The sequence below is a fragment of the Vitis riparia genome, chromosome 11 (assembly GCF_004353265.1).
Source record: "Vitis riparia cultivar Riparia Gloire de Montpellier isolate 1030 chromosome 11, EGFV_Vit.rip_1.0, whole genome shotgun sequence".
Taxonomy (NCBI): Eukaryota; Viridiplantae; Streptophyta; class Magnoliopsida; order Vitales; family Vitaceae; genus Vitis; species Vitis riparia.
The window spans coordinates 15,493,614-15,515,338 of NC_048441.1; the positions used below are offsets into that span (position 1 = coordinate 15,493,614).

Below are 21,725 nucleotides of genomic sequence, written 5' to 3' on the forward strand. Positions count from 1 at the left end.
AAATATCATTATAGTTTTAAAATGAATTCTCCAAAAATTATTTTTAACTTAAAATTTATCAAGACATATTTAAAAAAAAAAATAGATTTTAAGAATAATTTTCAAATAGATATTTCAATTTTGATTATTATATTTTTTTTAGTCATGACTTTTCACACCTTCCAAAGTGAAATAATCATAGATTTTTTTCTCTTTTTTTTTTTTAAAAAAAAAATTCAACCCATTTTCTTAATTACATCCACTATTATAATCATAATATGATTAAAAGATGGAAGTATTAGAAGAAATTAAATGACATCCATTAATAGCTTCAATGTAGTAATAAAATTGGGTGGTATTTGATAAAACTAAAATTTAAGCACTAAAAAACCTTAATACTAAAACATAAATACTGAAATTAGTATTGAATTAGTAAAATCGAAAAGTGTTTGATATTATCTTATATTTAAATTTTGAATTAATTCGATTATTTAATAATAACATTCTTTTAAAATTTAAGAATTATATATCTTATGAAGATAAAAATATGTGATTAAATCTTTATTTAATAAAACAATGTCATGTAATTAAAACTATAAAAAATATCATTAAGTAAAATGGTTAAATCTTTATTTAATAATTCAATTTCGCATACTATTATTGAAACTACAAAAAAAAAATTATTACTTTTTATTTTACAAAACTTAATGACTATTTTTAGCAATCATTTATTTTGAAAGTAAGTGTAAATATTTAATAATTTTTCGAGTAGTTACAATCAAGTAAGGGTACAACTTGAATGGGTTGACTCGATTCAATCAGACATTTCAACAAGTTTGATAGATCATTTTTAATACTTGGATTTGGATTGACGTTGAGTGCTTTGGGTTCTCTGCTTCTCTTGGTCTTTTCAAGCTCTCAATAGTTCTTCTACTGTAAGATGAGTGCATCAATTTCCTGTTTGGTTGCCGAGAAAGGTGAGGGAGAAAGAAAAGGAAAGAGAAAAATCGAATCATGTGAAGTTGTCCAAACTTGTAAAGCCTCTGTGAGAGGATTTAGTGTTCTTGGGAAGTTGTGCAGCCTTAAAAAAATTTCAAAGGAATTCTAGCCCTGTAAATATCATTGCATCTTCAAATTAAAATTTGCTAAGGGAACTTCCTTTAATTTCAATAACCTTTCTAGAGTGCATGATTCTGCACAATTCCATTCTTCAGAATCCACAAAATAACTAGAGGCACAAAAATATTTCTTCATCAAATTCATGAAGAAACCATGTCTCACAATGGTTTTGCAATTTAGTATTGCAGTGGAGTTATTTAATCATATGACTGAAGATGATCAAAATCTAAGAAAATAAGAGGGAGTTTGGGAGTGATTTTAAAAAATGTTTTTAATATTTCTAACACTTAAATGATAAAAAAATTTAAGTATTAAAAAATATCAAAAGCGCTTCATAAAATCACTATCAAATAGACTCTAGATCCTGTTGTAAAATTTCGAATATCCTGTAAATATTGACAAAATACCCCTTCAAATCCTCACCATCTTCCCATCTGCAAGCTGATGATTAGATGTCACAAAATATTTACTTCTACTTTATTCATGTCAATTGATTCCGCCTAGAAAAATTAGGAAAAAAATTGAAACAAATACTAAAGGAGGTAAGTATAGCAGGAAAAACAATAAGAAATGTGTAGGTACAAAGGCCAGTTTCTGCATAGTAAATGTGTATGAGACTGCTATCAGATTGGAGCAGTATCAGAATAACATACAGGGCATGCACTGCCCATGTAATGTACTTCAAAAAGGGTGAAATAATTACATAAAGATTTTATAATGATGAGAAGATAAGAGAACTCAGCTGTTCTAATACCAAGAGGAAAACGCGACTGGGACAGGGATATTGGATTAAAGCAAGCCAAGGATGAAATGAGCCAGTGCTACAAATTTGATAGAGAACCAGAAGGTTGTTTCAATTGAGCTTCAACACCGTTCAATGGAACTTGATTGACCCAAGAAGAGATGAGATGATGGGCAATTGCAAAGGGGCCAGGTATAAACATGGTAGCGAGTTCTCCACTTTCCACATTGAAATCTGCAGATAAGTTCTGTCCCTTCTCAACTCCCTTGCACATCTGTTCCACCTTTGCTGCAGCAGTTCTTTGTGCTTTTTTGTATTCAGCAAATGTTAATGCCTTCTTCACATCTTCTCTACTGTGCCACTGAGCATCTACACAAACAAACGTTTCAACTTGTTATTACTACACCAAGTAAAAGGGGAATGAACTGCCATGTCCATGCCCACAGAAGCAATTTGAATCCTTGGCATATGAAAAGAAAATTAGTCCTTTTAACCAGCAGCAGAGCCAGCAATGCAAGACGGGGGCAAAATGTAACAATTTTAATTAATATGGTGCAAGGTTCAACCAAGAATTCAAATTTGCCTAGTGGTCTGATACTCTCTCTCCTTTATAGCCCTCCTGGGACAGACACATGGGGCATCCACCCTTTTTTTAGCCATTGAACAAAAATTGATATTTTATATAAAGCAGTCAAAACAATACAAAAATGATCTACAATTACACAACTTAGAGGACCCATAATTCTTCCTCAGAAAACATTTTTACATTATTTTGTACAAATTCTGGATGATTATTAACATCAAATATATACTCCTTAAAATGGCATTGATAGATGAGAAATTGAAAATTATATATTTTCCCCCTTGAAAAATATGTTTTCTATAAGGTATGAAGGAAACAGGTGCTTTTGGAGTATTATATGATTGATGGAGGTCAAGCGTCCCAGAAAATCTTATGAGGCGCTACAAAGCCAGGATAATTTACAGAGCATGTTGGACAGAGAAGAAACATTTCAACAAAATAAGTAGCATAAATAAGAATAGTGAAATGCACGACTGGCATTGTGGCAAGACTATGAGATGATATCAACTAGAAATAAATGCATTCACAGGATATTAAATGAGGCACAATTAACCACCAGATAAAAGAAAGTCAATCAAAATTATTAGTGGATGTGCCATGAGGATCAATGGTAGAAGAATAGAATACCAAGTGATATGGTTCTGGCGGAAGGTGCTAAACGGGCAAGGCCAATTCCCAAAGGAAGTAGATCAAGGCACAGAAATACATGATAACCACTCCAACCAAAGGCAAGGTAAATAAACAAAATGGATGGCCTTAGACTACAATAACAGAAAGATTCCTTGTAGCCAACCCCAGACATTTGGTGTAAGGCTTTCTTGAGGTTGCAAGTGGCAGTAGTGCTCTTTGAAAAAAAGGGAGGCAAAAATCACTTGAAAAAGTAAATAAAATTGAAAAAATAAACAGTGAAAACCACTTCCATAAGTGTTTTAAAAAGCGTGCTCTAGGCTCAAGGCGCAACCACTCCCTAGCTATAGGGTCTTGTTTGCCAAGACATGTGCCTTGTTGAAAAGACGTGCCTTGTCTACTTTACTTATCCTTTTTAAACACTTTTATTCTTGAAATTCCTAATCGTATATTGAAACTTAAATTATTTCATTACTTTTTTGTTGAATGCTTCTTTAAAATGTTTGGAATATTAAATTTTTTATTGATTGGATTAAATTTTGAATCATATTTTATAAAATTGATATGCATCCTAGGTCAGGTTTCACTTCACTTAGGTGCGCATCTTGTGTTGCACCTTGCACCTATGCTGTACGAGACTTTTGCACTTTAGGTGCACCTTGCGCCTTTTAAAACTGTGTTCCCCACACCTCCAAAAAGAAGAAGAGAAGAAGAAGCAAGAATACCATAACTTTATACCAAGGACTGCCGAGCTGATGCAATTCATAATAAAGCAAGGACAAACTTAAAAATAGTTATTCTTCCAAATTGTCAAAAAATACCTTCCAACTCTTCCTTGTCTACATTTATTTCAACTGATTTTGCATAGGCAAAGAACCCCATCATCAATTGGCACGGCATGCTATTTGGCCCAACTGGAACATTCCAGATCAAGAGAAAAATAAATCAGCAGAAGAGACACATATGTACTAACACAGTGCATTTATGTATCAAAATATATATATATATATACTAACACAGTGCATGTATGTCATAAAGAAATTCTCAAGCAATTTCTGCAACTGCTATAGAATGGTATAGACAACCAGAATGGGCTGAAAAGGATATACAAACACTACATGTATTTCTGGGATAACTTGTAACAGCAAAAGGACAGATTGTATCATGTGACTCAGTGTTGTATGAGCTGTTTTCTAGTAAGAAGTTCTAACATTTGCTTCCAGCAATCAATATACTCCAATCTTTTGGTTTGATCATGAACAAGATCCAAACAACTGTAGTCCTCTCCAGAAGGAACTGGTAACCCTCAGTCCTCCCCAGACAAGATACCCACTATTGTGGGCAGGGTAAAGAGCACAGAAGCCTTTTGTTTCCTTGTTTCCTTGTGGCATATCCCAATAAAGCAACCCCAGCTCAGGAGGGACCAGAAAATTTCTTTTGTTTTTTCACCTCCATTGAACCTTGTTGCTCTCTTTACAATTTTTTTGATAAGCAAGCAGAATATATATAAGAAAGGCAAAGAAGCCTCAAGGCATACAGGAAGTATACGAGACTACCACCCCCTTAACAAAAAAACAACACGACCCAAACCCTATTTGGAGGCTAACCACTCCAAGAAACCTAATAGGGAATTCGACTCCATAACCATGTACACTTTAGCCCACCCCCATACATTGTATACAAACGAAGTTTTTAATTTCTGATAATCCAATACTCCCCCTTAAAGGCTAGCCTATTCCTTTCCTTCCATATAGACCAGAAAATGAATAACGGGATTGATTTCCACATTTTTTTCCTTTTTCTCCCCACAAAAGAACCTTTCCAACTACTAAGGACCTCCTTTACAGAATTTGGAAAGACCCACTGTACACCACACAACGCAAGAATGATGTTCCACAACCCTTTTGCCACTGTACAATGTATAAATATATGATTGATTGTTTCCTCTTCGCACCCACACAAAAAACAACGATTAGGTAAATGCCACCCTCTTCTCTGGAGCCTATCCAAAGTGAGGACCTTCCCCCAAGTAGCTTCCCAAGCAAAGAAAGCAATTTTGGTTGGAACCTTGTCCACCCAAACATTGCTATGAGGAAAGTCCACTCCTTGGGTATTTGTCAACACGTTATAAGCTTTCTTAACTTTAAACAGTCCGCCCTCGCCTTTCTTCCAACAAACCGAATCATCTTCCGAGTTTACTCTATAGTCCCTCAACACAATTAAGAGATTGTCCACCAAGCCCAACTCCCAGTCATTAAAGTCCCTTAACAGCCTTAAATTCCACCCTCCTTGACCCACATTCTGGTCCCAGCATTCCTCCACTGTGACGTTTCTATGGGCAGCCATGGAGAAGAGATTTGGGAAGCCTTGGGACAGCACAATGTTACCGCACCATCAGTCAGTCCAAAACCTTATTCTGTTGCCTTTTCCCACCTTGAAAGCCATATTTTCCCAACACCAAGTGGACTCCTTCAAAATCTCCTTCCAAGCTCCAACTCCATACACCCCGTTTGCTTTCCTTGTCCTCCACCCAAACTCTTCTTGCCCATACTTGGCCTCAATCACTTTTTTCCAAAGCTCCTCCTTAGCACGCGCATATCTCCAAATCCATTTACCAAGGAGAGCTTTGTTCAAGAGAGCTAGTTTCCTTAGACCCAATCCACCTTTTCCTTTATCCGCACACACCATCTCCCATTGGACTAAATGAACCTTGTTCCCTCCATTGGCTCCACCCCACAAAAAGTCTCTTTGAAGCTTTTCGATCCTTCTTGTCTCTCTTTACAATTTCATTAACCCTCAAATATATGGTGCAAGTTGAATTACATGGACATGGGGAAGTCTGAAAAGGGCATGGATTGAGGAGTGAGGAATTATACAATGGCCGTGATTTTACTACTAAATGTGACTCCCTATAGTGTCGACCACCATGATTTTATTAGAAAATATAGCCTAATATGGAGTAGAACAGCAAATTTCATGTAAGCAACACCTAATAACTGGGGCAAGGTTCAAGTGGTTAAGGGATGGGGAGGGTTTGTGGGAGGCTCTAGATTCAAGTCCTACTAGGGACAAAAGTTATTAAATAAATAATAATAATAATAATAATAATTAATAAATAAATAAATAAAACTGGGGTAAGGTCTTCCTGAACCAGTTGAACTAAAAAAACCAACACTATTTAATAATAATTTTTTTTTTCTCCAAAAAAAAATTTATAAATTCTTTTAGCTACTTCACATTGTACTCCTCCATTCCTATAGGCTATTACTGCAATAGAGGAATTTAAAAAATAAAAACTGAAACAAAAAACAATGAAACATGGTGCAAAGAACAATACCAGGCCATGGCTGAGAACTATGGTAGATAACTTCTCCCACTTCAACACCAGTCTCCTCCCATGTTTCTCTCCTCACTGCTTCTTCCAAGCTTTCTCCTGGCTAGGGGCAATAAAAAGATTCAAACTAATGAAAATTCTCGTTAAAAAATTAAGATAACTTTGTCAGCTGACAAAAAATGACAAAAGTATAAGTCAAATATATATTGCTTCTTGATAAGAAATAAGAACCAGATCATGAAAGACAAAAAGAAGTTCCTCAATCCAGGTAACCAATACCCAACTTTTTAGAAAATCCAAGGTAATGGGGAAAAGTTCCTCATTTCACTAATATTTCCAACAAGATGGATACCTCTATGAAACCAGCAAGGCAACTCCACATTCTGGGTACAAATCTAGACTGTCTGCTAAGGAGTGCACGATCATTTTCTCTATCAATAACTAACATAATGACAACCTGTTGAAAGGGCACATGTGCAAGAGAAGCGATGTTACAGTCAATTTATAATCTGCCATAAAAGAATTTCAAATACAGCTTGAAGCAGAGAAAAGAAAGCCTCACTGAACTGGATCAACTCGAGGGTAAATCCTCTTTTTGCATAATGCATTTGAACACTGCTTCCGTCTTCCAGCTTCCATGGGAACTGTTTTCTCTCCACAGTGTCCACAAAAGCATGATATGTTATGCCACTCTAGCAATGCCCTAGCCTGTGCAAATGCCAAAACCAACATACAATTTAAAAGTAGAATCCAGGATTGACTCAATTGAAATGGAACATGAGCAAGTTAGAACTTGTCAGAAAATAAGATAGGTTTCAGTTGTTGAGCCAAGAGACCATTAATCCTGAGAAAATTATTATACAATTGACATATTGATTTCCTTTATTATTATTGTTGTTGTTGTTGTTGTTGTTATTATTATTATTATTCTTTTGGTTGGTGCTCTGGAATTTCTATAGATTTGAATGAGATTAGTATTATGCAAATCTCCGAAAGGGTTAAAAAAACATATTATTGGAGGTAAACTATGAGCTGACCATATATCCATAGCAGCATACTGATGCAAACTGTAAGGCAATTATATTTTCGTAGTGGTATTAGTATACAATGAATTCATTGCATTTTCTAATAACGTGCCTTCACCTGACTAGTGGCTGCCAAGGCAACTGAACTTTACCACAAAAAGTAAAATTCATTACTTTACACTAGTCAAGTTATAGGAGGGCCGTTGGTCATTTACCTCAAGAAGGCTTATATAACTTCCACAATGTGCATTCCAACCTTTTCTCAAGGCATTCTATTAAACCACCAGCCACCCAAAGCATCACATTAAACCCAATACTGATACATATCACTCCTCCTACAGGGAAGAGTGGAAATACACCAAAGCTGTTACTAGTGGGAACCCTTTCAACACATGCAAAACCAGACAACATAAAGGCTGCATTTAGTGGCAATTAATTGGATTTGAATTAGGATTCTAATTATTTGGATTTGGGAACTATGCAACTTCTATCCAGTCCAAAATAATTGATATATAATGCAACCAAACAGTAGCACAGGAATTGAGCCCTCCAAATCCTCTTCTGCAGCCACAATGCAACATTTTAATCCAAAAGAAAAAGAGAAAAAAAAAAAAAAAAGAAGCAAACAAATGCACCCTCATCCAACAATCATAACCACTTACATGGCCAGCAATAGCCAAATCACTCATGGCTTGCTCATCAGTCCAATCAGTGGCGACCATCAGCGTCCGCAGCTCGACGAAGCCAAAGTGCTTTGCACCAAATTGAGGAACCAAGCTACTATCCTCAGAAACGTCAATTCCCCAGTATACTACATCGTCCTCCGACCGCGAACCCAAATAGACAAACGAGTTTTCGGTCAGTTGAAACTCGGAATTGGCCAAGAAACCCTTAAAATCACCCAAATTAAACCAACCCAGATGCCAAATAGGCGGGGAATCGCCTGTGGGACTCGTAGAGGTGGCTAAAGGCCTCCCCTTTCTGAAGGGCAGAACTTTGAAAATTGGGGAAGAGGGCAAAAGGGCATTCTCTAAAAGTCTAGATTTGAGGGTTTCAAAGGCTGAAATGGGGGAAAATAGGGATTCAGGTTTGGGGGTAGTGGATCTTAGAGGATTGCCAGCAAAGGCATGGGTCTTGAGATTGATGGACATGGTAGAGTGGAGGTGGGACAGAGTTTTGTTGTTAGAGTTTTGAGGGGGATTTTTCTACAAAGAGATAGAAGGGGAGAGGTGGATGAAGAAGATAGGAGAAAGAGCATGTCTCCGTGCTGCCGCTTCCATTAGATGAAGAACAAGTTAGCTGATGACTCGGTGGTTGAGACCTCGGCGCTACGGCCACCAGCCGATTTCCTTCTCTTGTCATAACTGCTAGGCCAACCATATGTTTTTGTCGGCCCTTTTCCTGAGCCCATATAGCCCATTCTCCTAAGGCCCATATTAGAATTCTCCTCTAATACCAAGGAAACGAGGAATCCAAATCCTCCCCACTTAATTTAGGTTGAGTGGTTAACCTTGACATCCTATTTTGAGAGGGACCTCCAAAGGTTGGAGTGGTCGGTCAATTATAAAACCTCATCCAAGTGGTAGTAGTAGCTGAAAGTCAACTTATGTTGCGTGATGAAGTTAAAACTCCTTTTGAAATGTTAGAAAGACAAATAAAATGGAGAAATGAAAGATGATAAAGTTACCAAGGGGTTGATCTAGTTTGCCTATAACAAACTAAAGTTCAACAAGGGTCTATACTGCAGGTTAGGAGTTTGGGAGTGATAAGATTCTTGAAATGGGGAGCAATGGAAGTAAAAGGATCAACAAGAGACATTCCGGTCTTTTAAGATGATAGGGTGTTGGAATTGATTGGTATGAAAATATGAGTGTTCTTTATTTCTTACTAGTTCAAAAACTAAAAAGATGACTTTGTCTAGGTGTTCTCAAGGGTTTATAGATTAGTCCAAAGTGGAGAGTGAGAAGATTTGGGGATAGACTTAGGTGCTGCAAGTGATCTTTGACATGAGCTTGTGCTTAGGAGGGAATTTTAATATGATTAGAAAAATTACTCTAGTCTATTTTCGAATACGAGGGCTTTTCAAATATCATAAAGGACCTGAACTTAAGGGATCATCTATTAGATGGAGGACCATTCACTTAGTGTAGTGGTCAAATTTTTTAGTCTTCTTTGAGGCTTGACCAATTCTTAGTGCTGAATGATTGAGATGATCATTTTTTCAGTTTAATTCAGAACATTTGACCCAAACTCCCATTGTTTTACATGATCATAGGATGAGGAAGGGCAAATATTCCCTTAGATTAAAAAATGTGTGACTTAAATAAGAAAACTTCAAAAATCTAGCAAAGAGATAGTAGATGAATTATAATGTGTGTGGCTCATATAGTCATTTACTAGTAACAAAGCTAAAGTCCCTGAAACAAGATTTAAAGATGTGGAATAAAGAGATCTTTTGGAATGTCACAATTAAAAAAGAAATGAAGTGTTAAATCATATCTATTTTTAGGATTCTAATAAGAGAGAAACAATCCTTTTTGTTGAAGAGTCTTAATTTAGAAGGTTCGTGGTGGTTGAATTTAGTAAGTAGGTTTTGATTAAAAAAAACTATGTAGAAGCAAAAATTAAGAGAAGTTCAATTAAAAGAGAAGGATAAAAACATCAATTTCTTCCATTGAATGCCCAATGTGTGAAGAAAAAAAAAAAAACCTTTTGTCCAAAGTAAGAGTGAATAATAAATGGTTGTTCAAAGAAGCTCATATGAAGAAAGAGGTGTCTCCATGGCTTTCCAAAATTTCCTATCCAAAGTAGGGGATTGGAGACCTAGCATCAACAAGATAACCTTTAAAATGCTAGAAAGTAATGATGCTAAGAAATTGGAGTTACCTTTTTTCAAGGGGGAAGTTTTAGTTGCCTTTTTCGGTTTATGTTGAGATAAACTTCAATGTAGATGGTTTCATTATGACATTTTGGCAAATAAGTTGAGGCTTTGTAAAATTTGAAGTGATGAGTTTCTCAAAGAGTTATTTGATAATGACCCATTTGAAAGAAACCTAAATGTCACTTTCTTGGTTTTAGTCCCAAAGCAAAGTGGAGGTGACGACTTGAAAGTTTTCAAAACTATTAGCTTAATTGGGGGGTTGTACATGCTCCAAGCTCAAGTCCTCACGAATAAGCTAAAAAGGTAGTGGAGAGTGTTTTGAGGTATCACTTTCATGAAAAAGGAAAAAAATTGGATCTCATTGCAAAATGAGACCTTAGATTCAAGGCTAAAGAGCTCTAGTAATAGGATTATTTACAAGTTGGACATTAGAAGGGCATATAATAATAATATAAATTGAGACTTTTTGTTAGTAGTATTAGATAAAATAAGCTTTGGTCATAAGTGCGTAGGATGGATCAAATGATGCATACCTTGGATGAAATTTTATATTCTAGTCAATGAGATCCTAACTAATTTTTTATAGAGTTTAAGGGATTGTGACAAAAAGATCCTCTTTACTTTTACTTTTCCATTTTAGTAATGGAGCAACTTAGTTAGATTCTAAAGAGGGCCACAGAGAGGGGCTTTGTCTCGAGTTTCAAAGTGAGAAACAAGTAATGAGGAAATTGAAGTATCAAATTTATTGTTTGCTAATAACACCCTAATTTTCTATAAATCTAATCAAGAGTATTTGATGTATCAAGTGTAGAAGGACAAATTTGACCTTTTACAAATTGTCAAATACTTAAATTAAGTTAATTATAAATTAGCATAAAAATCAAGTGCCTAATATTAATTTAAATTGTGATTGATTAAAAGTCGTGATGAAATAAATTTTTTATCAATAAAATAAGAACTTATGTATCATGGGCCAACACAAAGAAAAGATAAGTTGTTTTATATTTAAATAAAAATATATATAAATTCTAACCTTAAAATATAATTGTTAGAATAAAAAAATAGTAAGTTTGATAATTTTAAAAGTAATTATTAAGTCTTATTAAGAAATAAATTAAAGACTATCAAATATAGTGTTTTTAAATCTCTTTAAATATGATTTTTTATTAAAGAATAATATTTCAAAGGAATAAAACTATTATGTATAGTCTTTTAAATCTCCTTAAATAATAACTTTAATTAAATAATAATATTTCTAAATGATCCAAAAACTATCCAAATATTATACTTCCAAACCCTATAAATAGGGTTTATTCCAAAAGGCATGATTCAAAAGATAATTTTGAAGACATTTGGTGAGCATTTTAAGGGAGATCCAAAGCTTCAATTAAATCTTGAAAGAAGACTTCAACTAATCTTCAACTTTTTCAAAATGTCTTTAAATTATAAAGATTTTGAAATCCTCAAGTTTTAAATTGAAATCTATAAAAGACCTTTTTTAGTAAGTCCCGTTAGTTTAAGTTGTTTAAATCAAGTGAAGGCTCAAGTCAAGTCAAAGCTAAAGTCACACCAACCCAACTCATGCCAAAACCCAAGTCATGTCAAAGTTTAATTCAATTAGTTTAAGTTGTTTAAATCAAGTGAAGGCTCAAGTCAAGTCAAAAGCTAAAGTCACACCAAATTCAACTCATGGCAAAACCCAAGTCATGTCAAAGTTTAATTCAAATTAAGGTCTAAATCGTGTTAAAAACTAAGTAAAGACAAGATCTAACTCAAAACACAAAACTAAATCTGACACATATTAAGCTCAAGGTATTTGAAATTGAACTTCTTCAAGCCCTCAATTAATAATAAAAAATGAAGAATCCGATGACAAAACAAAAATTGTACCTACATCATTTTTCAAATCAATGAAAAATAAATTTGACAACACTTAATATTTTTTAAATAGAAATCTATGTGCAAATTAAATTAGCCTTTCATGTGATTTGAGGATATTCAACTTTAAAAAAAATGGAGAAAAGTGAACTAAATTTGGTACAGAAAGTAGCAAATGTGGAAGAGCTACTTTCAGTGTTGGGTTGCAAGGTAGGAAATGTACTAACTACATACATAGGCCTTTGGAACCTTCTGACAAATCGATGAGGATGTGAGATTCGATGGAGAAGAGATTCTAAAGAAAGCTTACCTTGTGGAAAAAACAATACCTTTTAAGGGATACGCACCATGATCAAGAGGACATTGTCAAAGTCGCAAATTTATTTCATATCTTTATTCATCACTCCTAAAAGATTGAGCTTTTTAGTATAGCAAGTCTAAAGGAATTTCCTTTGGAGTAAGAAATGCTTGCGAGAAAGCTCATTTGTTTAATTGATTTTTTATGTATTTGGATAGGAAGAATGAAGGTCTTGGTATTAAAAATCTCCATACTATTAATAAGGCTTTCCTTGGCAAATAGAGAGAGAGAGAGAGAAAGAATCCCTTTGGAAATAAGTCATAAAAGGAAAGTTTAGGACAAATGAAGAGTAATGGTGTTGGAGGGTAGTAAGGAATGAGTCTGGGTTTGGTTTTTAGAAGGCTATTAGGATTGGGTGGGAGGTCTTTAGAAGTAGATCTTGCTTCATTGTGAGTAATGACATAAAAGCAAAATTTTGGAAAGAAATGATACAAGGAATGTACTTTAGAAGTCTTTCCCAATGTTATTTTCTATAGTTGTTGCTAAAAACTTTTGGGTTGCAAAGATGTGGAGGCAAGTCAAGGACAGATGTTGGTGGAGTCATTGCTTTCATAGATAGCTCCATGATTGGGAATTGGAAAGAGTGAAAACCTTTTTGGAAAGACTCCAATTAAGTTGAATTAGAAAGCATATGGATGATAGATTAGGTTACAAGGAAATTAAGAATGACAAGTTCACTATCAAATCTTTCTATGCTTCCTTAGCCCAAGGAAGAAGTAAGTTTTTCCTTGTAAGCATAGTTTGAAACCCACGAGTGATGTGGGTTTTTTTTTTTTTGCTAAAAGCTATCTAGGAAAGAATTTTAACACTTGATTAGTTTAGGAGGGGATATAATATTCTAAATTGATGTTGCATATGTAAAGGGAAAGAAAAGTCAGTTGATCACAAGCTTCTTAACCGTCTTGAAGTGAATCTTGTGGCAACTTATTTTTTCTCTGCTTAGGCCTAGGTGATGCACTCTGTAAAAGGAACTCTTTTGAGTTGGAATAGCCATATTATGGGAAAGATGCGGAAGAAAACTTAGAGAACCTCGCTTTTGTACCTATCGTAAACACTATGGAAGGAATAAAAATAGGAGGCCATTTGACAGTGGATCAAGCAATCAAATAATTCTTTGTGAACTCTTCTGGATTGACTTTAAATTGGCTAGTGTCCATAGATGATCATTTCTAAGACCAGGATAGATTTTATAGAGTGGTTAAATTCCATTTAGGAGTGGAAGGTTGGTTTTTATTCTCTCATCCTTTTTGTTTACCTGTTGACAAAATTTATATACATTGTGTGTATTCTAGTGCGCCCTTTTGAGGCACTTTATATATAATAGAGAATTTGAAGAAACAAATTTTGCATGGATTGGATTATCACATTTTTTTTATCAACAATTCTTCCTTATTTTGATGTTCCAGCTAGAAACTATACTGTATCCAAATTGAAAAATTATACCATATCTTTAATTAATGAAGGCTTACAAGGAAAGAGATCTAAAACTGAAATACCTATGTGACCAAATTAACACCCACCAATGACCCAATGATTGAAATGATAAAGGGGAGCAGGGAAGAATGTATCTTCCAGTTCTCCATGCATCTGAACCGCCTTCATGGTCAAATATGTGAAGATCTGGAAGCAGAACTTGAACTTCTTAATCAAATATTGAATGCTCATGTGCAAAATTCCAGGCATAACTTGAACTCAGTCCTTCACTTTGTTGTTCAATGATGGCAGATCATCAATCCAATCAGCATAAATTCGATTGATCTTCTTGAATCCTTTTGACTGCAGTAACAGCTTCTTGTTCTGTCTTTCTGGATTGATAGGAGCCCCAGTACCCAACTCAGGAGGAGTTGAGACATTAGCAGGAACAGAGGGAAGCTTTGCAGGCAAGGAGCATGTGTTCCCCACTTCAGCTTCAGCCCAGCCACCACCACCACCACTAGTCATCTGTAGCTCTGTTTAAAAAAAGACCACCATTAGTAACCAGAAATATCACAAGAGCATATGGATTCTTAAAAATTCTTTGCTTTTATGTCATTAGATTATGCTCCCTGTTTAAAGAGGTCTCATCATCTTCCAAGGCTGTAATAAAAGGGCACAAACAGCAAATATTTCACATCAACTTTGATCAAAGAAGCATTATATCAGGGAAGACCAGGGCAAAAGGTCACTAGAGGATCATACTATTTGTTACTAATTTTTTCTTTTTTTTGATAGACAAAGAGACAAAATTAAATTAAAACACGCCAAAACAGGGGGCGCTCCCTATGTACACAGGCAGTATACAAAGAAAGTCAAACCCAAGGCAACAAAGGAGGAACAAAAACCTAGAAAGGACAAAGTTAACCAACACTCCAATCAGCCATCAAATTCAGAAAAGAGAGATAGTCCACGTCCATAATCTGTTGAGACCACTCAAGAAGAGACCGTAGAAAGAGGTTCCTCAACCTCGTATCTGAAATCTCTTCCTCTTGTTACTAATATGATATAAGAACTCAACCAATCATCCTGAAAGGTTATTTGGAACACTTTCAGAGAAATTAAAAGCAATTTTATGTTGACCTCAGTATGTGTTGTAAGTCGCCACTCAAATAGGGATTGCTTTCCATTGATGCATATTATAGTTCTTTTTCTTAAATTTTTTTAATTTTTAAAAAGGAGGTGCTTATAATACTCTATCCAGCTATAATACTCTCTCTACCCAAAGATCTTTAGAAAGAAGCCTGTGGATGTGAAAGTTTTTACCACTTCTTTTATGACAAACAAGAAGAGAAAAATACTTGATGAATTGGTCACCACAAATATAGAAATATGGTTTAAAAGTTGAAATGAAAGTGAAGTGGATGAATCCAGCTAACTATAAATATGTGGTGAAGAGGAAGGGAATGAACAATCTGGCTGCACATAAAATTCTAAAGGAGGGAGACAGAGAGAAAAGAAGGAATAAGTTGCTGGGCGTGCCAGCAACCCTAGTTTCTTCCAAAGGGAACCATATCTTTCCCTTTCTTTGCCTCCTTTTTATGGGCCATATATAGGTTTTGCAAACAAACTTAGAGAATAAATTAGAAATTTTAGATGTAGGAAGAATTTTTGTGGTGGCATCTTAAAATTAAAAAGCAAAAAAGAAGAAGAAGCGCTATTACTTGTGCCCATGGGGTGCATGCCACCTCCTATAGGAAGCCATTTATTGTGATATGATAAATAATACACATTGGCCAGACTTAGAAACAGGTAAAGATATGTCAATTTCTCTTCAGGCGGGCCAAACATGTCCCCCTTTGCAAAAAAAGAGTGGTAGGGAATATTCTACAAAAAATAATTTTGCTGCACTTGGAAATTACTACAAGAAGCAGAGAGAGCCAAAAGATAAAGGTACAAATTCCTTCTTACAAAGATAGCACCAATTATAAATTTATCCACACAAATTAATTTGCCCAGTGAACTACAAAATAGAACTTTAGAAACACCCAACAGAATATAGAAAAAGAATTAATTCACAATATCAACATCAGAAAGTTTGATTGAATATTTTATGATTGATATATAATAGGTACCCCAAATGCCCAACAAAAATAATTAGTTTTCGTTGTGTAATCAGAATAAAATCAAGGATTTGCCAATAGCATGAGTGAGTTACTACTTCCTAGAGATGGAAAGGAATAAGTTCATTCTGCTTCTCAAAGAACAGTAAACACAAATTCAAATCATTGTTGAAAGCAACAAATCCAATGAAAAGTAATTTATTCTAGGTGAAATCTGATTATATAGACTATAGGAAAAATAGACAAATGTGCAACATTGTGGACATGTATGTTAATAAGGAACAAGTTTGCATCTCTAAATTGTATATTTATGTATGCTGACCCAGGGAATATGCTGCAAAAGAATCATGAGTGAGTTACTACTTCCTAGAGATGGAAAGGAATCAGTTCATTCTGCTTCTCAAAGAACAGTAAAAACAAATTCAAATCATTGTTGAAAGCAACAAATCCAATGAAAAGTAATTTATTCTAGGTGATTTCTGATTATATAGACCAAAGGAAAAATAGACAAATATGCAACATTGTGTGACATGTATGTTAATAAGGAACAAGCTTGAATCTCTAAGTTGTATATTTATGTATTCTGACCCAGGGAATATCCTGCAAAAAAATCATGTTGATCAATCCAAACATCAATATGAGAAAATAAAAACAGATGTCAGGAAAAAGGAAGCCAAAGTGACACAGCAAATTAACAAACAAGCTAAGAAATATTCATATAAATATACCAGCTTGCCCATGAGCAAAGTGACATTTCTCCCCGAAAGGGCAGTGACCAGTGGTTTCCCACTTACAGCAAAGCTTTGTCTTCCAATATGTAGGCTTCACATTTCCTCTGAAAGGATCCAAACCAGAATTCATAGAACTGAGATTAGAACTGAGGTTAGAACCAAGATTAGAACCACTTCCATGCTCCATTGGAGGGCCTGTAGTTCCAATGCTTATTGCAAAGCTCTCCCTAGGCCTCGCTGAATCATCCCTAAACTTCTTTGGATCTTCATGAAGAAAATTGCACCTGTCCCCATATGGACATTCTTCACCATTATAGAACTTCTTGCACAGCTTCATCTTATGAATTATCCTCTGGTCCTCATCCCAAATCTTTGTCCCCCGTTCTTCTTCACGGCCACCAACATTAACAAGTTCTTGCCAGTTGGGTGGAGGTTGGCGCATATCTTCCATACCATGGGCAAAGTTGCAGTTCTCACCATTCCGGCATTGACCCAGTTTAAATTTAGCACATATCCGGGTCTTGAAGAAAATATTGCTTGTCCCTCTACTGGTTGGAGCATTTGGTGGATGTATCCTTGGATTCATGGATGGGTGAGGTGATGAATTTGGCATCTGGCCTTCAGAATTTCTAGTCCTCTTGTGAGGAGGGTATTCAAAATGTGAATGCACCTCATATTCTTCATTGTTCATTGGGAACTGAGACCAGGAACCAATGTCATCATCCCCAACAGGAAAAGGATGCAATGGTGGCGCAACCAGAGCACGGGAATCAGGAAAACTCATATCTGTGAATTCTAGGCCTGGAATAAATTCAGTTTTTATTCAAGAGATAATCAATGATGACTCTTTGGGCAAAATAGCTGCTATCAGTATTGCTCAGAAAACCTAATGGAGATTTGATAAAAGAAAAAACAGAAAGAAAGGAGACAACGATCAGCAAACTTAGTAAAAAATCAACAACAAAATGAATGAGTAAAAAGAATGATATCATGTATCAAAATTAGAATTCAGGCTAATCCAGAATGAATTTGAATCGGCAACCAATGATAAAATTTCATACACCTGCATACAATGCAGATGGGTATATTTGGGATTAAAACAATTTCTATTTAAGAAATCAATAGAATTTGATATGAAAAAAAGAATGATCCAACCACAGAACTTTCAATTATAAACCTTAAAACTGACAAAGGCAATGAAAATAGGAAAGAAAAAATGGATCTGAAGAATTAACAAACCTGTATAAGAACTTTGATCAAAGAAAATTCAGAGAATCAAGAACACCAGGATAGGTTTTAGGGCTATAAAAACCTATTCTTATAGAGAAACCAAGAATACCCAGATGACTTTATCGGTCCTAAAAGGCAAATTAAGAAATCAAAAACCGATACTGAATTTTACAAAGAGACCGCAAAAGGAATGACCAAAGTTCAAAACTTTTACGTATAAATCTGAAAATAAACCTGGACTTCATCCGGAATGGAAGTTATATACTCTAAGGCGGCAGGAGAGTTCGGATGATAATCTAAAACCCTAGCCGCCATATGGAAACCTAATTGCCATCCAAAATCATTGAACCCTAGGGCCACTCTCAGAAGAAGTTGAAAAAACCCTAACTCTAAAGCCCTAAACCCTTAAAACATCTTTAAATCACTATTATTAGGCTAATTTAATCAGGTTTATCCAGCTATATTATATATATATGTATTATTAATTTATTATGATGGGCGGCGATTGTCTTACCCTGTGGTGTTGCTGCCAGGTCATCCACGTATTTCGATTGGACAATCTTGGTCGGTCATAGTATTATTTTTTTCATTTTTGGAAAATACTTTTACCTTCTCCCCCATTTGCCTTTTTTTTATTATTATTATTATTTTTTATTTATAGAAAATATCAATTCATTTCAACACTAAAAATAAAATAATTGTGAAAATTATTAAAATATTTACGGTAAACATGATTTTATTCATAAAGTATTAATCCACATAATATTAATTATTATTAAGGATGCAATTTAAACGAGTTGATCCAACTCAACCTAATATTTAAATAGGCTCAAACAGTCATCTTCAATACTCTATTGGCTTGGATTGGGTTTTTCAACTCAAGTTTAATTTGGATTAAACTCAAATCAAGGTTTGAACAACTTAAACTTAACCCAAACTCAATTTATATTTTTATGATATTTATAATACATATTGTCCCATATGATAATATTCATTTTTTATAATTTTAAGAAGAAAAATCAAATTATATTATATCATTTATTTTTTATTTTTTAAGAAAGATATATAAATTTATGATTTTTTTCTACTATTTTAAAATTTCTTCCTAATTACTATTTAAAATTTTCATATAAATAGATAGAATTTTTTTATAAAAAAAAAATTACAAATAGATTTTGAATTTTACAACACCCAACTAATCTAAACTCAACCTGAATTCAACCCAAATTTAGAAAAATAAGGTTAGATTGGACTTAAGTTAAGTGTCTCGGGTTAGAGATTGAGTTAGGTTGAACTTGAGTTTATTGTTTTTAAATTCAAATCAGACTTAGATTAGTTATCAACTTGATCAATCCACCCAAATTACAACCCCTAATTATTATACATACGATTTTGAACATTAAAACACATAAATTTGTAAACTACATTGAAGAAAAAAATATTAGAGAAATGCATAAATACTAAAATAAATCAGTATAAATGAAATAAATTAGCAAATTAATTGAAAAAGTTGTTTTGGACTTTTTATATGGGCCTTGTATAAAATGGGCTCAGGCTCATTAAAATTGATAGGAGTCTAGAGAGGCCAGGGAGACTAGCATGCGTGAAACGAATTTGTAGTGATAGTCCAAATATCACCCTAATAAACCGTTTTTTATTGTTATAATTAATAATATATTTTATAATAATAAAATCATTTAAAAGATAAATATTATAAAATTAAATAACTTTATGGAATATATCCAATATATAATAATAATTATTAAACATTATGGACATATCAAGATCGATACAAATGATCGCAAATGAAATTTATTTTGATGTCCTTAATAGCAAGTTTGGTTATGTCAGAGGACTTGGCCATGGTGAGGTGATTAACACCTTCACTCAACACAACTATATAGAGGTTATGACAACTAAAAAGAAGGCTAACCAATTGTCAAATCAAGTTACATATCAAGCTAAACAATTAAATGAGAAAGCTCGACAATTAAAAGTACAAGGTTAGAAATTGAAAAAGTAAAATAGACGGTTGAATTAAATTATTGATGAACATCAATGCATTATGACGTCAATGAAATCTGAATTATATAAGCTTAGTAAACTAATATTGTTGTTCATAAAAGTAAAGATGTCATCATCGGTGGCCTTTTATTCATGGTAAGTTGAATTTTTAATTGTATATCCTTCACAAATGTCATAAGTTAGCATTCTAGTAGTGCTTTAAGTTAGTGTTTAAGTTGTACTTATTTTGTTTCCTTTCTTCTTACATTATATATTTTATTATCTTAATATTTTGAGTAATATATGTTAAGAGTACTTGTTTGATTAATATGTAAATTAATTATTTTTCTTTCTCCAAATGCACAACCACTTCAATGTGAATTTATTTTTTCCAGATTCCTAAGCCATTTGCGATGCATCACGTAAAGGTAAAAGATTCCATGGGAGATTGGAAATTGTTTTTGGGCTATCTCTTCACCTTTTTTTTTTCTCTCTTACTTTTTCTAAATCTAGTAAGGGATGATGTTACTTGTAAGATGAATTTGAATTAATACTCATGAAAGGAACAAAAGTGATCATGTGGTTACCTAATTGTGTTTGGTTATGTTTTTAGATAGAATTGATTGTATAAGGATAGGTAGTCGAGGAACGTATGTTCCATACTTCAATGTTTAGTTCATGTTTTTTACAAGTGAATGGTTATGAAAGCATATACTCTTATCGGACTAATACAAAGGTTTTTATTGCTTAGAAATTTGGTGTTAAGCAAAAATATATTTCTATCAACCATTTATTTGAAATATTATTATTGAATTTATTAGAAAAGATATTTAAAATTGAAATCTTTTAGTGACAAATTATTTTATTGCTAAAAGCCTATTTTCTTGCTGTGACGTATTGTCACAAAATTTATTTTATAAAAAATTATTTATTTTTTTATAAAATTAAATTTTATGGTTAAAAATAAATGCAACAAATAATGTAAGGTGTTAGTTATTTGGCAAAAGATGAGGACTTAATAAGTGTGATAAGAATGTAGTGATCGGACAAAGCTTGGATAGTGTGATTGCCTTAGCAAGTGAATATCATGAGGTATCTTCCTTATTAATTACCACTAACCCACAATCAAGGACTGAATAGAATTAATAAAATTTCAAACAGACGCACAAACTTGTCTCATAACTTGTAACGTGAAGCTACGTACGTACACAACTTCTACACATGTTGCCACAATAATCCAGAGGCAGAAGCTGTTGCCACCACCTCCTAGAACCTGTTTATATTCTCATCTTTTGTCGGATTTGTCTAATGTAAATATACCGACAACAGATGAAAATGTGTCTCATTGAGGTTCTATCTTTTGGATTTTGGAAATGATACTCCGTGATCAGTTGAGAACGAAGTGTTATACATCAAACAGAAGGGCAGCATTGAGTTCAAAAAGAACGATAGTCCAATCCTACATCGCATGTGGAAATCTTCTTTCAGTTTATATATGTATTCTTTGAGATGAAGACTACAAACAAAATTTATCTGAATAATTTTTGGGCACATGATTGACTTAGATAATGAAAAGAGAGAACTAGCTAGGAGAGAAAAAAAATGAAGAAGGAAACACTGTTGGTCCAGCAATATCTGTTCCCCCAGGTGAATGCTGTGGGACTGGTTCGGTTGAATAATCTAGGCACTTGCCTAAAA

General features: G+C 34.0%; 2 protein-coding genes across 2 annotated transcripts; both read right to left on the reverse strand.

Moving 5' to 3' along the window:
* Positions 1 to 1,619: 1,619 nt before the first annotated feature.
* Positions 1,620 to 8,757, reverse strand: LOC117925535 (nudix hydrolase 19, chloroplastic). Its single transcript, XM_034844557.1, is given in 7 exon segments — positions 1,620 to 2,209; positions 3,872 to 3,964; positions 6,388 to 6,487; positions 6,737 to 6,841; positions 6,952 to 7,092; positions 8,072 to 8,586; positions 8,589 to 8,757. Coding segments are annotated over 7 exon segments (1,323 nt in total). The 5' UTR covers positions 8,668 to 8,757; the 3' UTR covers positions 1,620 to 1,919.
* A 5,097-nt stretch (positions 8,758 to 13,854) lies between these two features.
* Positions 13,855 to 18,414, reverse strand: LOC117925745 (zinc finger CCCH domain-containing protein 39-like). The gene is made up of 3 exons (XM_034844849.1): positions 18,033 to 18,414; positions 16,791 to 17,679; positions 13,855 to 14,475 (listed from the first exon to the last, which is right to left on the reverse strand). The coding sequence occupies exons 2-3, from the start codon at positions 17,575 to 17,577 to the stop codon at positions 14,219 to 14,221; spliced, it is 1,044 nt and encodes a 347-aa protein (XP_034700740.1). The 5' UTR covers positions 17,578 to 17,679; positions 18,033 to 18,414; the 3' UTR covers positions 13,855 to 14,218.
* Positions 18,415 to 21,725: the final 3,311 nt, after the last annotated feature.

Bases quoted from the DNA above. Each gene is read 5' to 3' on its own strand.
- LOC117925745 (XM_034844849.1), bottom strand. From the start codon at position 17,577: ATGAGTTTTCCTGATTCCCGTGCTCTGGTTGCGCCACCATTGCATCCT. The intron at 14,476-16,790 runs GTATATTTATAT...TTTTTTAAACAG, and splicing joins CTTTGCTCATGGGCAAGCTG to AGCTACAGATGACTAGTGGT.